General features: G+C 29.4%; 1 protein-coding gene across 11 annotated transcripts in view; it reads left to right on the top strand.

The window, feature by feature from the left end:
• raskol (Ras GTPase-activating protein raskol) overlaps positions 1 to 15299 on the top strand; it is a 758358-nt gene that overhangs the window by 608982 nt on the left and 134077 nt on the right. Inside the window, exon 1 of one of the 11 annotated variants that reach the window (XM_014426086.3) lies at positions 11185 to 11757. The exons of the other annotated variants lie outside the window; for them this stretch is intronic. Within the exon in view, the coding sequence (XP_014281572.1) occupies positions 11271 to 11757 (487 nt within the window). The 5' untranslated portion in view covers positions 11185 to 11270. Of the gene's footprint in view, positions 1 to 11184; positions 11758 to 15299 lie in introns of those variants that run through there. 11 annotated transcript variants of the gene reach the window in all.

Genomic DNA, 15299 nt, shown 5'->3' on the forward strand with positions numbered 1-15299 from the left:
GTATGCTCTGGAGATCATCATATTATGATCTACAAACCATACTGCATAGTACCACACTCTATATGGTCCGAAATTAAATTTTCTATTTACTATCTTGTGCTATGATCTTTATTATTATTTGAACGAAACTCAGCAATAGGGTCTCGAATAGTGAATTAAACGCTAAGAATACGAAAATAATTGAAAAGTCATAGGTTCAACCACTATCTTGTACACTTGTACAAAACTATCTTTGTGTACTCAAGTGTATAAGCAGATGAACTCTAAATGTTACGAAACTGAGATGATATTGCGTTGCTTAATGGGTGTGGTGGAGTACCAGGATGTGCCCGGTGGCAGATGTTAACTTACGTAGGCGGAACATCATTGTCTCCTGCAGATGGACAGGCAAAAAAATTCATTTTCATGTTTACTAACTGCATTCACAATAGAGAGGAAAATAAGTGGGCCAAAGTTTGAAAAAAATTAATTTTTTTATTATAGATTAGTCCTAAACATAAACCTATTATTATGAAGTTATAAAATAAAATATTTATACAATTTTATATTTGTTTTGTTTTTATATTTATCTATGAGCCATAGAAAGCTGTTTCGTAATTCTACTGAGATAATTTGTTGTCGTTTATAGTCCAAGAGCCGGGAAGAAAAAAAGGCAGTTACCTCACTTCAATTTTTGATAACTATGTATAATTACTAGTCTAAACTGATGAGTCTGCCAAGTATAGGTAGGGGGAATAAAAAATGGCGTCTGTTTCAAACCCCTAAAAAAAAACATTAATATTTCATTTGGAGCTTTATATCATAAAAACTACCAACAACACTAGAAAACCTAAAAGAACATTATTTAAAGAAGAGTAAATTTGCTTAAATATAAGCCATAATAGGGCTATTTACGTCCAATAGTTCTCGAGATATAGCCTTCTAAAAAGCAACAGTTCATAAAAATGAACTGAAATACAGTAGTTAGTGAATCTATTTTGAGAAATCTATATCTCAATAATCATTTGACGTACAGATGTCTATTAGCAATTAAATTAAAGCTAGTTTATGACCTTTACCTTCGTAGAAATAGTAGTTTTCATGATATTTGCTGAAATAAATTTATTTATAGTTGTTCGGACAATAAGTTTGTTATATGAAAAACTTCATTTCAGAAACTATTGGACGTACAGATATCTGCCTGCACTCAAATAAAAGCTAGTTAAATGTTCTATAAATTAGTTAATAATGTTTATCTTTTTAGAAGTAGTAGACAAAATAAACTCACAAAATGTTAATTTCTAGTTGTTCGTATAAAATGTTGGATATTTGAGAAAAAATATCTCTAGACTCATAAAACTAGAGATATATGTCTGCCAACACTAAAAATAAAGGAAATTAAACTTAATATAAAGTAGTTTATGACACTTATCTTCGTAGGGGTAGTAGTTTTTATGATATTCACAGATGAATATAAATTTAGCAAATGAAAATTTGTCCAAACTACTATAAATCAATTTATTTTAGAAAATTTCATGAAAACTACTACTCCTACGAAAATGAACGTCATAAACACTTTATAGCTCATTAAACTAGCTTTAGTGTGAGTGCTAATAGACATCTCTACGTCAAATGGATTTTGAGATATAAATTTTTCAAAATAAATTCACTAACTATTGATCTTTCAGTATGTTCTATACAACATTTTTATGAAATGTTGCTTTTTAAAAAGCTATATCTCGAGAACTATTTAACGTAAATAGCTCTATTAGGACTCATATTTTAGCGAATTTACTCTTCTTTAAATTACGATCTCTTAGGTTTTCTCGTAGGTTTGAGATATAGAGGTCCGAATGAAAAACTAATTTTTTTTATAATTTTGAAACAGCCGCAATTTTTTATTCCACCTACCTATACTTGGCAGACTCATCAATTTTTACTAGCAACTATACACAGTTCTTATTAAAGTAATAAAAAATTGGGGTGAGATAACTGCCTTTTACTCCTCTTGAGCTCTTGTATGTGTGTAGGTGTGTATTGCGTTTGTAGTATTTAAAAACATTTATACAGCTGGCATGAAATATTTTTTTAAACAAATATATAACTTGTACGTTTTATGTAGTTAATCTATCCTTTTCCTTAAGGAAACTAATGATACATACCTGCCTGAATAATCTATAGGAAAATTTCACAAAGCTCTTTTAAACAAGGTCCTAAGAATCGCTGTAGATGCCTCTTGCTTTATAAGAAATATTCAATAACATCCCGAAGTATAATTGAAATCGATAAATGAATACATCGAATTATGTTATACAAAATAACATGCTTAGTTACTACCAGTTAAAGGGACGGTGGTTTACAATATAGGAAATTGAACTTTACCTCGAAGACTGAAGCCCAGAAGATTGCATGACTTGCTATGAGTTCTGTATTTATTTATTTTTATTATAATTATTTATTCTATTAACGTTATAAATATTAATTTAAAAAAAATTAAATTGTGTCTATTTTGCTTGAGATTAAATCGCCACATTAACAATTGTTATGCTGGCCATGTATGGCACAGGCCAATCTAATATAAAACAAATACAGTAAAAATATAATAAAATCCATTATTTCCGGCCTTGATCTAATTATTTCCTAGAAACTTGTACAGATTAGTAAAACAAAAAGGGACTTTCAAATTGGAGACGAAAAAAGCGGTTTTAGATTTAGAGAGCTAAATCAGTTAAATCTTTTTTAAAAAAATTAATATCGTTAAATGCATTAGTCATACTAAAATATAAATATATATTAAAATAAAGCATTTTTTTTTCATAGAATAAGCTGATTCTATACAATAAATAATGGAAACTCTTCAGTTAAACGAAAACAGAGAAAATAAAATACTTTTGGATCTTGAGGCCAAAATATAGTGCATATATTAGACAGAATATATAAGAGCTGGCAGATCTAGTGCCTTATAAATCTCGATTTTTTCTCTTTTCATTTTTTTTGCTGTTCTTGACCCTTGCATCACTATCTCATACATTTATGTATGAGATAAATTTGTATTACATTATTTATTAGAGTTGTGAACTCATTTTATGTGTTTACATAAACACGAATATCGTAATTTAAAATGGACTTCATTCATCTCGTCAAGGCCCGGGGTAGATTGAGAAATCCCTCTATACGTTGTTGTTTATTTTTATAATTAACTACTATTTTGACTAATAATTAGTAAAAACTAATAAGATAATTATGTATTATTCATTTGAAATAAATAGAAATAAAAGATATAATTTCTTTTTTACCTTAGTAATTAGTTAAGTAAAAGTTAATACATCGATAGTTTAAGTTACATCTAATTTTTCTCCTGAATTAACTCTAAAATAGACTGTATTAAACCGTATTTTGACAAGATCTATTGTGGTTGAACTATGGCTTGCCAGACACATCACCCCCACATTGAGAGCAACAGTGACTACCATATAACCAGCAGCTGCTTGCCAGGGCACACCTGCCTCACACATCCTGCCCAGGTTTAAAGACCCCGACTTTAAAGCTAGCTATCGTTATTCACATCTTCAAGTTAATAGTCTAGGGTTTCTCGTAAATCTAGAACCGTGCATCTGCGTTCCCGCACCTGTCTAAAATGTTTTGATTTTTAGGTTTTTTTACTTTTTTTTTTATCATATATTCTGGGTGCTGACACGAAATCCAACGTTGTTTAGCCAACCGAATTCTAAAGCTGTTTTCCACACATTTTAAGCGATTATCTATTTCATAAATTTACAATTGTTTCACAAAAAAATTAATATCACTTAACCTTAATAGAACCTGTCTTTGGGACATTCGACTCCAGCCATTAAATTCGTTATTCAATATGAAACTTGCTCTGCAGTTCATTTTTATAAGTTCAGTAAAAAGAATCAGTACCTACCTCGGTCAAATATTTGTCTAAAGAATAACACGGGTGTAACACATCTAGAAAAATGAGGGAAACCCTAGATCTCAGAAAATGTCTTTGTCCTCACAAAGTTAAGAAATTGAACGTTTATACGTTTTTTTATTAACTTTTTATTGATATTATTTAGATTTATGGATATTAAGGCTGTTAGCATTCAGTTGCACCTTACATATTATATTATAAAAAAATATATGAAATAATAATAAAATATAAAATAAAGTGGATAATAATAATGGTAAAATATATAAAATAATATATACATTTCGCATATAAACTTAAGTACTAACAGCAAAATAGTAAAGAAAATTAAAATTGAGTAATCAAAATAAATCATCTTGAAGACATTCGTACCAATCTACAAATTTACCTATATTCTGCCTAGAGACCCCCAACCCCGTCAACCCCATTGGATGGCAATAAGGACTCCAGATGATATATGGATTCATTTATGATATTTACTTAATACATTTATTTAAATGCAAATGAATACTTATACTGATTCAATTCAATTAGGAAATCATTTATCAATTGTTAACCTAAAATTTTAAATTAACTCTTAATCCAAAAAAAAATTAAACAATATAATAAATATATCCTTCTTTTGTGAGAACCTCAAAATATTTATTAGATCAATGATCCAAATCTAGGTAACAACTCTGTTTATTCTTAATTTAATGTTTTTACTACTTATTAAGTCTTGAAGTCCACACTATGTCCTTGGTAAAAGTTTATATTTTCTTAATACCTAGGTGTAAAATACCTCCACAATATATAATATGAAGATATTTTACACCTAGATTTTAAGAAAATATTATATAAGTATATCACTTTATTTATTTTTAAAAATTAAATTTTCAACTTAACAAGTTGGAATTTTTTAAAAATCATTTTTATCACAATGACTCATAGCGATTTATAGTCATTTGTTTATTTTATCTGCCTGTTCTTTATTATTTGTAAGTAATATATTCCGAGTTATGTAATACTAACCAATTAGGGTGTATACATGATGTCAGGATACTAAACATGTTTATCGGACGCTTGTGTAGTGCGGAGAGCTCATTAGTAAAGCTGACATTAACGTGTTTATGTTGCAGGTTAATTAATTGCTTACTGTAGAGGTCCAATGGCAGTTCCATTATACCCAAAATAATTAATTTATGATTGCTTAGTAATTTACCTTCTTATTTGGAAGCATGTGAGAAGTTTTTATTTATAGTTTTTATTTACTCAGATATTACTACTTATTGTTAAACTTAGTACATTTTTATGCATATTATTTTCCATGGATGAACTTAACCTTATTTTGGGAAACTTTATAATACTTGATTTTTCTAAAATTTACGTTTAGCCTAAGTACTGGTCTTTTTAAGAGAAAGTCATTATTTCGTCATTTGATTTCTTATGTTCCACCATTTAACAGAAAGTAAGGTAAAAAAATTAAATCGTCCACGTTCCTTTGAAAGGAAAGCGTAATTGCTTTCGAAACATTGAAAAAAATCTAAATAAGATTTCTTGCTTGATTTTTTTTTACAATTTATTTATTAACTCATTACTAAAACAGTTTTGAGTTACATAAACCTTTTTCGCACTTTTGGAGAATATTAAAACCTCTGTAGTTGATATTAAAAAAAAAAAAAAAAAATGTTCTTCCCTTATGATATAAAATTCTTGTTAGTCATCGTAATAATTTTCATGATAATTTGGAAAAAAATGTTTTACAAAGGTTTTAATGTAATTATTAATTCTACAAATTGTAATATGGATTGAGTGAATTAACATTTTTCTTAATCGTAAACATTTAGTCAAATTTTTCGTTATATTATATTATATATCTTTAAACTCCTGGATATATCTGTAGAGAAATAAATTTCAATTTGATTCCAGTTTCTCCTGTGAGCTCCTTTGAATATTTTAGTTTACCCAGCTTTAACTTCACTGAGAGAAAAATATATAGACAAATATGTCATAAATTGACTACGTGAGACAACAATTTGTAAGTTTATTCAGTTTTAGGAAGCCAAATCAAAGGAAATAATGTTTTCTATTTATTTCGAAGTTCGTTTCGTTTCTATTTATTTCCAAGTTTGTTTCGTTTCTATTTATTGTTGATTCAACAAGAAATTTTGATTTGTTTTGTAATTTTTTCCCGTTCAAAATTTTTTAAAAATATTTTCACAGTTTTTTTTTTAAATATTTCTACATAAAGAAATGATTATATATTGTATCTTTAATTAGTTATATTTTAAATAATATTTTTTATTATCTGTGACTACTTTTAAGTTTACATCAGGTTGTATTTTTTTTCTTAGTAGTTGTAGTTTAGCTATTGTAGTATTTTGTAATATTTTCTTGTGTACACAGTGTTTTTTCTTATCTTATACTTATATATATATTTTTTATTCACTGGGCCAACCCTTCTGTATGACTGTAGGCAACACCGTTTTGTACCTTATCATCTCAGATTTTCTTTAAATTTTGCACAGGTGTTGTATATGTGTCCTAGCCTTGTTAGCTTTTTCCTGAAAAGGCCGATGACTTTATATGTATCAAATAATGTAGGGGTTCTTCTATTTTCTATTTCTACCTAAAGGCTCCGCCATTTTCCTTCTTCTACCAAAAGATTTGAAACAACTGAAAAACGAACCGTCAATAAGGTTGGGAACCATTGCCCTTAGGCACTATGGTAAACAAATACATGATTATTTTTAGACTAATCTATAGATTTTTTTGCGATGAATATACCTCTAAATACTTCCTTGTCTATATCAAAAATTGAAAAATTTTCATTAGTGATAAAGCCACTTCGGAGCATTCACAATTCAGTGAAGTATTTTACTTGATTCAATGGCAATCTTCTTTATAGTCCTGTTTCTTTATGCACCTTATGTAAATCATTACTTAGAAAAAGAATAGTGAACAGAGCCAAGCTATGTAAATAATCATTAGGAAATTGTTACTATGGAAGTAGCAATACTTAAGATCACGAATCTGCTTTCTCTAAACTAAAGTTTCGTCTAATACTTATCTCTAGTCTATTTCTTATTTGTATAATAAGCAAACAAATATTTGAGAACGAAAAAAATTTTATTTAACCGGAGTGATGAAATTCTACTGTTAATTAATTCTCCAGTACAAAGCAATACGCTTTGTGATGGAAAGAAACTACGTGACTTACATTTTTATGTTAACTTCATAGAAATGTTGCATACACATAGTTTCGTTATCATAGATGATCTCAGCTTCCTCATCGTATGCGTGTTTTTCTGCTGGTGTAATTCTTAAGAAGTGGTACTCCATTTCATTGAATAATTAAAGATAAAATACCTTGTTCATCATCAGGATGGGTGACCGTATAGACTGGGAGATATTATCCTAATTTTCATGTTGCATACAATTCATAATATGTTTTCAATAAACGTAATTATTAAAATTTCATATGATTTTCTTTGTCCCACAAAAGACGATAAATATTAAATCACTGGGGTCTTCTTTATTGAAATGAAATGAAAAATAGTTTATTATTCCAGGACTAGGTCCCTTTCGAACAATTATAAAGATAATTTTAATTCACAATTATATTTAAGCCAAAGAAACAGCAAGGCCACTCTTAATTATAACTTTTATTAAAATTGTATATAAATAATTTTAAATACAGATAAGATATAAATAAAAAATTAAAATACTAACTGACTTAATACAATAAAAACAAAACAAAAGGATAGTTACAAGATATCTACACTATTATAATATTGGATTAGATTGGTGAAGAAAAAGGTAATTAAATAAAAGGTTTTAAACGAGGGAAGGGTTGGAATATGACGTATGTTAGAGGGAATGGAGTTCCAGAGATATTCTGTTATTAATAAACTATTTGGTCATTATTACATATTGTTGAATAGAAGCACGTCCTACAAAAAACAAAGTTCTAGATTTATTTTGCGATGTGTTCCAAAGATATGAGTATTGCCGTATACAGAGGTTTCTTCCTTTACTGTATCGCTCTATAGACTGTCCAAAAGCTAGTGGAATTATCGATAAGTAACAGTACAGTACTAACTAATTGAAAATAATAAATTTTCCCTTGTTATTATTATTTTATTTTCCCAGTTATTACTATTATTTTCTTATTGGAAAACAACAGTAATTGTTATACCTTCTACATTACATTATCTTTATCTTGACTGATTTAGATTGACTTAACAAGGTGTCTTTTCGTTTTATTAGGTCACTTTCGTTGCGTGCCTCCAGCACTGAAACTGCTTAATCTCCGTTCTGCAGTGATACATCCTGAAATAAATATTAATAAGCATTAAGTATCATTAAATGAAAAAAACCACATTAAGTCTGGCTATAGCTAAGGTGGAGAGAGTTTCTTCCGTCTCAGTGACCAATGAGGGCGAAGCTAAATACAGTCCTATATATTCACGTCTGTAATTACTGTATCCAGGCTAAGTCTTCAGTATAAGTCCTTCCAACACCCTCAATAAATTATAAATACATAAAAAAGGTGTACCTTTAAAATTATTTAATAACTATAATTTCAGATAAATAGGAACTATCAACTACCATCGATGTCCAATGATTCACAAGGATAATATGTTGTGATCAATGGTAAGTTTACTAACATTATAAGTCACTTAAGGAATAAGTGTTTACAGATAGTGTTAGAAACAATTCAAGTATAAAGGCCTTCTACACGGTGATAGTTTACTGCTATTGCAGGAACTGTCATGACGTAAGCTTTATTATAGATGACTTCATCACACATTTGCTGTTTTATTGTAACTATGTCAATTAATATGCTGGCGAAAGGAGCATATACGAGGAGATTTCTATCAAAAGTCAGTATACTCATTTCTTAAATGTAATTTTTTTTTGTCAATTAATGTTTTACCACTATAATATATTCAAATAATTTTAAAATTTAAACGATCCCCTATCAAATAGTTGTTACTAATCAATATTCTCAACAAAAATTTAACATATCTATAGCAGGTGCTTCCAAATTATTTTATTTTTTAAATAATCATCCTAAAGTTGTTAGAAAACTCGTCAGATATATTTTTTTCTGAGGATAAAACATTTTTAATAATATTTTTGTGAAAAAATATTTATTAATCAAATATCGCAGGTTAATGGTTTATTGTGGTATATTTTCTCTATTCGTTAATTCCTTTATATATTTATATCGATTTTTTTTATTTCTTGATAATTGACTGTAATTTAAGCCATTAAATTCTACTTAATAAAGCTCAGACATGACTTCAGGACCCGCCAGTCTACAAGTGCTCAGACAAAAAAAAACCTGAAACCGTCTAATGCGGAACAAATCCACCGGCTCATACATCCGTTTTTATTTATTCTTTTTTTTGGGGGGGGGAGAGCAGCGAGATTTTTTTTTTACTTTACTTTATACTTGATATATTACTGAGCTACGTATTAGACGTGTGTATTTTTTTCTATTTGCTTTAAAATAACCGGTCACTTTTTTTTTCAAGTATTAAAGTTCAGATAATCTTTTTCGCAATTACCGGTCAAATCGATAGTTCAATTGTCACAACTCTACGAGGTTCTTCATGGGCAGGTGCGTTCAGTCCGAAGCATCATCAATCTCAGGTTCTTTGTCCTCCAGTCACGACTTCGTTGTGGCCTATCCTCACAAAATATATTTAGCCCAAGACGGTACGCTTAGTTTTAGTAATTTGGCATTGCTAACTGTAAAGGCAATTTGTAAAGAAGGAGGTAGCACAGTTATGTAATGAATTTATAATAGACTATATATATATATATAATACTACTTCACTGGAAAAATTGAAATATAGTTCTTTTAAAGCAAAAACATTAAATACTACCTAGTACATTTTCTTGTTTGAAACACAAAGTAGATTAATTACATGTATTTCATCAACGCAGTGTTTTGTAGTGTATATGTTTGGAACTAAGGAGGTATATATTTCTTTATGTTGATTTTTAAATATTTTTAACTAAAAATAATGATTTATATCTATATAAAAACGTATGACTCTTTTATGTGTGTTTGGTTCAATTAAAGCTAGTAAACGTCTTCTACTGCTTGTTAAATAAAAAATATTCTCACCTTTCTATTAGTTTTATATCAAGGAACTACAGAAATGATTTTTTTTATTTTATGTTTCATTTTTCTTCTTTGGGTTAGCTGTAACGATGCTTATATCATTTCCTTACTTTTAATTTATTTTATTACATTTTAAGGAAATCATTATGATTTTATTATCAATATAGTTTGAGCATTTCTACTTTAATTGCTGTTCATGCAGAAAATGATCCTAAATTTGATTCAACTAGGTTGGCAAACAATTGAAGTACGAGAAGAATACAAACGTGGGTTTGGTGTACCTACTTTAATTGCTGTTCATTCACGTTTTGATTATTTAAAAAACTAAAATAAAAACATAATAATTAAATTAATCTATTCAATGGATTATGGTATTTTTAAAACGTCGGAAGGAGAGAGGGGGGGAGGGTTGAGCTTGTCATATCATCTAATAGCTTTGGATAAGTCCCCAAAATTCTCCCTCAAACGATCTCCTACAAGATTGCCTAATTAAAATTAGTACGTCCATCTTTCTTTAACAAAGATTGGGAAAAAATCTTAACATTATGGAATTTTAAAAAATGGACCAATAAATGGTTCCATACTGCGCTGTAAAACGGGAAGTAAAAATAATTTCTATAAAAATTTTATAATAAAATAAATAAGTTTATTTGTTCTTTTGGTTAGTAAATATGGTCATGCTTATTTTGACAATGTTTTGGTGGTAGAAATTGGATCCCATCAATTGAGAGCTTATGTTGAAAATCAAAACAATGTAATCGAAACAAACTTTTTTCCATAATACCATTACTTTTTTTAGTTGTAAATATTTAAATTATGTTTTGCTTGACTGATATAGGTTTTAGATTAATTATTAATACGCTGGATTTTGTTCTATGAGGACATATTCATTGCATTTGAAAATGCAAATAATTTTTACAAACATATAATATAAAAAATTTAGTCTGTTCATTATTTATTGTTTTTGTTAAATAAATTTAGTCTTACTTATCTGTGGCAATGCAATTCGTATTAGGGAATTAGATGGAAGTGGTGAGACCTAAGATTTGAGAGGCCATAGGACGCGACCAAAGTTAGGAACGTATGGAGCCGGAGAGAGGCACGGAGGTAGCCGAACAGAAGCGAACCGACCCGAACACCGGTGGAGTCCCTCAGTCCGCGCTGTGCTGTGAGCTGGTGCGGAGGTGAATCATCAGTGTTGTGAAGTGTTGTCGTGATGTGTGATATGTAGCCTGCGGTGCAATGTTGTCTGATAGCGATGCTGCCACAGCCAGGAGGCGATCCGTCTTCTACGTACCGTTGGACCCCAAGTCGAGGACTCCGCCTCCTAGGGCCCCCTCGATCAAGCGATCCAGTGAAGAGAGGGTCAAGCCCCTAAGGAGGAGTTCGCCTAGGCCGAAGCCTCCGAACTCGCCCGCTACGAGGGTTCGTTCTCCCCTGCTCAAGGTATCCGCTAAACTTCTTTCCTCTTCGGCCCAGGCGCTCGAAGCCATCAAGCCCAGTCCTCCTAGCAGGCGGAGTCCTCTAGCCCTCGTCCGGAGATCCTCTTCCAGGAAGCTCACGAGGAGTTCGTCTTCTCTGCTCAGCTGTAAGCCGGAGGACAGTCCTCCGCTTATCGTCATCGAGCAGCTGCAAGATGATCAGGAGCAAGCCCTCATCAGCTCTGCCGCCGACAAAGTCTTAGAAAGGAGGCAGCTCAAGCTTGATGAAGATGAAGCCGTACACTCAGGTATTACTGTTTGATATATCAATCAATTTATCAGAAATAAGATACGCAATATTAATTTTTTGTATATTAATAGCAACTGTTCATATTCATTTTATTTTTACTTCAATAATACCATTTTATTTTATATCATAACTCCTATTAAACATCTTTTTTCACTGACAGCTTAAAACCTGGGAAAAAAATTCTCAAGCAATAACTGAGTCAGATAATAACTCGTAATTCGAACAATATAATGTCTTGGCGTTTGACATCAGCGAAATAAAATGTATTCGTATTTCCCGAGTGTTAGTCGTGAAGTGCAATCGCGGTGACACACGGGCGCTAAAGGTGAAAGTTGACGAGTGCTGTTGGCATTCATGGGCTCACTTAGAGGCAAAGTTGGCAAGACTTGTTATTATTAAAGGACTTCCTTCGTTTCCTCTTCCCCGTGGTATATTGTTATTATCTTCTGCTGTCCTGGTGTAGAGGAACTTTGTGGAGGAATGCATATTAAACAATTTTTTTTAATTTTTTATCTTAGTCATTGATTTACTTCTAAATGAAAATTAATCTTATTAAAATATTTAACAAATTAAAAGAATTATAATATTCAAATATATTTAGTTCAATATTCTTAACTATATACCAAAATTGTATTTTAATGGACTAATATGCTTAGACATAATAACTGCTTGATAAAATAAAAAGTCAATTTTTGAAAATTTTATAAGTAATATGCGATATTACATATTTAGTTAATTTGAATAATTGTTGGGTCAGAATTGTTTTACTTTCGGAATCATAGTTCACACTGACGATGATTAGTTTTGTAATGATTCCTTTTTTGTGCTGACCATATCATATTCTGAAGTTTTTTTATTCCTAGCTGACCTCATACTAAGAGAAACCATTGCCACGAAACATGGTTTTATTTACCTATTTTTTTCTATAAAATAAAAATAATCAAAACAAAACAAATTTCATTGGAAACTAGGTGTACATGATAATCTTTGACTGAAGTTATTAGTACACATCGTCCTTGCCCTGTCCAAACGACTAATACAACAATTTCGGAAGGTTATATTACTATTGTTATATATTTTAGTTTAAATTTATTTATTTGTTTATTTTAGTAATTTACTTGGTTTGTGAATTTTTGGATGAAAAAAAATTAGATTTATATTTTTGATAGTTCGTATATATTCTGATAATGTTTTACGTAGTTAAAGCTATAAATAACTATCTATGACAATTCTAATAAAAACGTCAAAATCCCAAAACATACAATTTGTTGTTTAATTCGCCTTTTTTATAGAAGATTGACGATATTTAATTCAAAAGAAATCATAATATTGTTTGAATAAAAACTTTGTGATTAATCCATTTCCTTAATTATGAATTAATCTATGAACAGTTTTGACGAAATTGCCGTTTGTAAAATCATCGTTTTCTTACTTCACATTGACCTCTTGCATTTAGTAAAGATTTTATTTCTTCTAGTTTGTAAGTCACTTAACAGCACCCTAGGAGATATGTCCTTTTAACGTTTAAATAACGCCATGTGTTTGTCCAGGCATGTCAAAAACTGCCCTAAGTTCTGATCCTTTTGTCGAAATTCTCAGCTGCCTGTGTCAAATTAAGCGTGTATAATTTTTATTTTTCATTTGAAGAGATAATGCAAAATTTTCCATCACAATATGAACTGTCACTGTATGTTATCACACAATGTACATTGCTACATGGTGCGTTAACGGTTACAAAAAAAAAAAAATACTAGGAGTGTATAATAGGAATGTTATTTGTTAAAATGAATTTATTACCATGAATTAATTGATACTTGCAAAAAAAAAAAAAAACTGAATCTGTAATAATAAAAATCATAATGATACATATACTATTAAAAACTGAATGTTAAATATAATAAATTTAATGAAATACTTAAATTACTATAATTATGCCCTTCCATATCAGCAACTTTATAAACTTAATTTTTATAAATTCATTTGTATTTGAAATATTTTCCATAAAATGAATTATCTAATATATTTTCTAGTATTCTTCTCTTTTTTTTAATTTAATTTTTTTTTTTTCATCTTTTAGGGAAATAGAATAGGTTGCGGAAGATTTCTCCTTAAAGGTTTTGGTGACGTACCATTCGCCACAAAACCCAATGTGTGCTGTTTTATAGTAAACTATTTTAGAATTAATAACTAACCACAAATATTTTTAAATATATTCCCTTGTCGTATTCTTATATCCATTCATCTGATATTTAGTTATCACTTTGTTACATGTCTATAGTTTCCTGCTTACTGCGGAACTGGAAATCTCGCTATATTAATTATTTATAAATAAATTTAATTTGATAAATTAAAGAAATAATATATACATGTCATATGATTGATTGAATTGTAATCAATCGAATCAACACTACAGAAACCAAACCAACATAAAGTCACAAATTAAAATAAACTTAAACGACTCCATATAATTAAACGCATAAAACCCAAGATCAATTTCCGTCACCAATGTATATTTCTATAAAAAAAAAAAAAAATCAGAAATTATTGTCCACTAATTTTTGCAGGTTCATTTATTATTTCTCCTTTATATTTAATTTAATTTTTATAACGATGGCGTTTAATTGAAACGAATTGAAAAAGTCTACGACGTGGCTGATGAGGTTTTCAATTTTTAAAAAGGTCATTAAAACCGTAGCAGATAATAGGTCATAAAAATTTCAGAAGATACTTTAAAAGAAGATAGTACTCTCGGTAGCTGAGAAGATATCGCCGTAAGATGTGCGGCGAGCACTTAAGCCTATTTAATGGCGCACTTAAGTGCAAATGGGATCCTCTGATGCACTAACAGTAAGGTTAAATAGCCCATCTTGATAAATATAAGAGAAATATATACAACGCTCACTGCTTTCCAATCCTTTATTTGTATATATTCTATATATTTGTATGTTTTATATATATTATCAAATATATATGTAAGAATATATTTTTTTTTTTAATTCTTTCTATAAGAATGCCCTAAAAAATTACGAACCGAACTGCAGTATTTTATGGGAACAGGAAAAATCAGTGAAGTATGCCGATTAAATTAAATCGGATATATATATATATATATATGTTTGTGTTTTCTTTGTTATTAAAATGTATTTTCAAGTCAGAAGATTGATGAATTTACTATTTTTTTTCTAAAGACCGACTTACTAACTTATTAATCGTTTTTTTTTTTGTCTTTTTGATCACCAGCCGACTATCCTTACAATAATAAAAGTGAACTTAGATATATGGATATAGATAGAAATATATTGAAATATAGATGAAAATAAATTAATAATTGAGATTAATGATTTTATTAGCAATTTATTTTAGCAATATACCAGGGCATTCAAAAAGTCCTGTCGTTTTTCGTTTATTCGTAGTTTATTTTGATTATAGAGTGTTTACAAATTAATTCCGTTCAATACAACTTTTATCCATGTAAACACAAATGTTTATACTTTATGAATAGGAGGCTAAGGAGGATTAATTTAATGCAGTCACCATCCA

This window comes from Halyomorpha halys, unplaced genomic scaffold, assembly GCF_000696795.3.
Source record: "Halyomorpha halys isolate HHAL.00 unplaced genomic scaffold, Hhal_1.1 Scaffold550.1, whole genome shotgun sequence".
In the NCBI taxonomy this organism is placed as follows: Eukaryota; Metazoa; Arthropoda; class Insecta; order Hemiptera; family Pentatomidae; genus Halyomorpha; species Halyomorpha halys.